At 65.4% G+C, this 1,940-nt stretch overlaps 1 protein-coding gene across 1 annotated transcript; it reads left to right on the forward strand.

The window, feature by feature from the left end:
* The first annotated feature begins 1,076 nt into the window (after positions 1 to 1,076).
* NEUROG1 (neurogenin 1) lies at positions 1,077 to 1,651 on the forward strand. The gene has a single exon (XM_086851485.1). The coding sequence runs from the start codon at positions 1,121 to 1,123 to the stop codon at positions 1,649 to 1,651; it is 531 nt and encodes a 176-aa protein (XP_086707611.1). The 5' UTR covers positions 1,077 to 1,120.
* Positions 1,652 to 1,940: the final 289 nt, after the last annotated feature.

Here is a 1,940-nt window from a genome sequence, read left to right on the forward strand (position 1 = left end):
CATACAGTGTGTAAATATGTATATACAATGTATATATATTGTGATTACAACCACCGAAGCTTAATATTTTATATCCTTTGGAACTTTGAACTTTCTGAACACCTGCAAAACCCTTTCCATAGCGAAGCACGTGAAAGCTAAAGCGTGTGTTGATATTCACCTCAGAAAAGCAGGAGGGAAATACCTGCTTTGAGTTTTATCATTTTTAAGTATTTTTACTTTGACGGGTCGATGTAGAAAAACCGCAAGGTGCAAGGAAAACCTGATAAAATCTTCCGCCCGCATCTGGCGGGGGAATAATCCACGGCTCATCCTCTGGAAATCCAGATTAACCTTTTTCTTTCCCCAAACCCCCTGCTCGCAGCGGTTTAAACTCACGCTGGAGCCCCTCCGGCCGGAGCGGGACGGTGACCCCTCCACCCCCGCGCTGAGCCGCGACCCCCCTGCCCCGCTTTGTCCTGCCGCCTCCCTGCCCGCACCCGGGGGGGACAAAGCGGGGGGACCCCCCCTCTCTCCCCCGTCCCCCGGGGGCGCGGCAGATGCGCGGCCGCCCGCGGTAATTGCGGGCACGCTCCGGAGGGCGCGGCGCACGGGGCCGACCTGCCGCCTCGGCGCGGCCCCGCGGGGCGGCCACGGGGCCATTGTCCGCCCGCCGCTATAAGAACGGGCGGCCGCGCCGTCGTGTGCCAAAGCCGCCGCTCACACGAGCGGATCGCAGCCCGCAGCACTTCAAAGCCACGCGCGGTCGCGTGTCCCCCCCGCCCCGCCTTTCCCCGGCCTTTGCCTCTTTTTTTTTTTCGCTTTTTTTTTTTTTTTCCTTTTTTTTTTTTTTTTACGGCGCTGAGCTCCGTGCTTTCCCCTATAGCGGCTGGCTCGGCTTTTTTCTCTCTGTGTTTTTATACCGTTATTGCTTAACCGCATCCCCGGGAGTGCCTTTCCATGTGAGTACGGGAGCGCCGGCACCTGCCAAGCACCCGCACCTCCACCCTCTTCCTTATATTTATTTTTTTTTTTTTTCCCCCCACCCCTTCCCCGGCAGCTTCGCACCTTCCCCTCCGCTTCTCCCTCCATCCACGTCTGCCCCGCGTGGCAGTGACGGGGCTCGGTTCTCTCCCGCAGGATGCCCGCCGAGGCGCCCAGCAGCGGCGAGGCCGCCGAGCCCGGCGCTCCGCGGGAGCGGCGGAGGCGGCGCGGCCGTGCGCGGGCGCGGACCGAGGCGCTGCTGCACACGCTGAAGCGCAGCCGGCGGGTCAAGGCCAACGACCGGGAGCGGAACCGCATGCACCACCTCAACGCCGCCCTGGACGAGCTCCGCAGCGTCCTGCCCACCTTCCCCGACGACACCAAGCTCACCAAGATCGAGACCCTGCGCTTCGCCTATAACTACATCTGGGCCCTCTCCGAGACCCTCCGCCTGGCCGAGCAGTGCCTCCCGCCGCCCCCCGCCTTCCGCGGGGCCGCCGCGCCCCCCAGCCCCGGAAGCGACGCGGGGTCTTGGCTGTCCAGCGCCTCCCCGTCCGCCCCTTCGCTCTGCGCCTCCGCCTCCGGCCCCAGCAGCCCCGCCACCTCCGAGGACTGCGCTTACGCCCCCGCCGACAGCCTGAGGGGCTTCCGCGGGCTGCCCGCCGGCCCCGGCGCTCCGCTCCGCTAGCGCGCACATCCCGCACATCCCGGAGCCCCGCGCACATCCCGCACATCCCGGAGCCCCGCGCACATCCCGCACATCCCGGAGCCCCGCGTACATCCCGCACATCCCGGAGCCCCGCGTACATCCCGCACATCCCGGAGCCCCGCGCACATCCCGCACATCCCGGAGCCCCGCGCACATCCCGCACATCCCGCACATCCCGCGGCACATCCCGCACCGCCCGCGCTCGGCCCGGGGCCCGCGGCGGAGGGGGGTGAGGGGGGGCCTCGTCCCGTTGCACTTTTCATCACTT

Source organism: Cyanistes caeruleus, chromosome 15 (genome assembly GCF_971803275.1).
Source record: "Cyanistes caeruleus chromosome 15, bCyaCae1.hap1.1, whole genome shotgun sequence".
Taxonomy (NCBI): Eukaryota; Metazoa; Chordata; class Aves; order Passeriformes; family Paridae; genus Cyanistes; species Cyanistes caeruleus.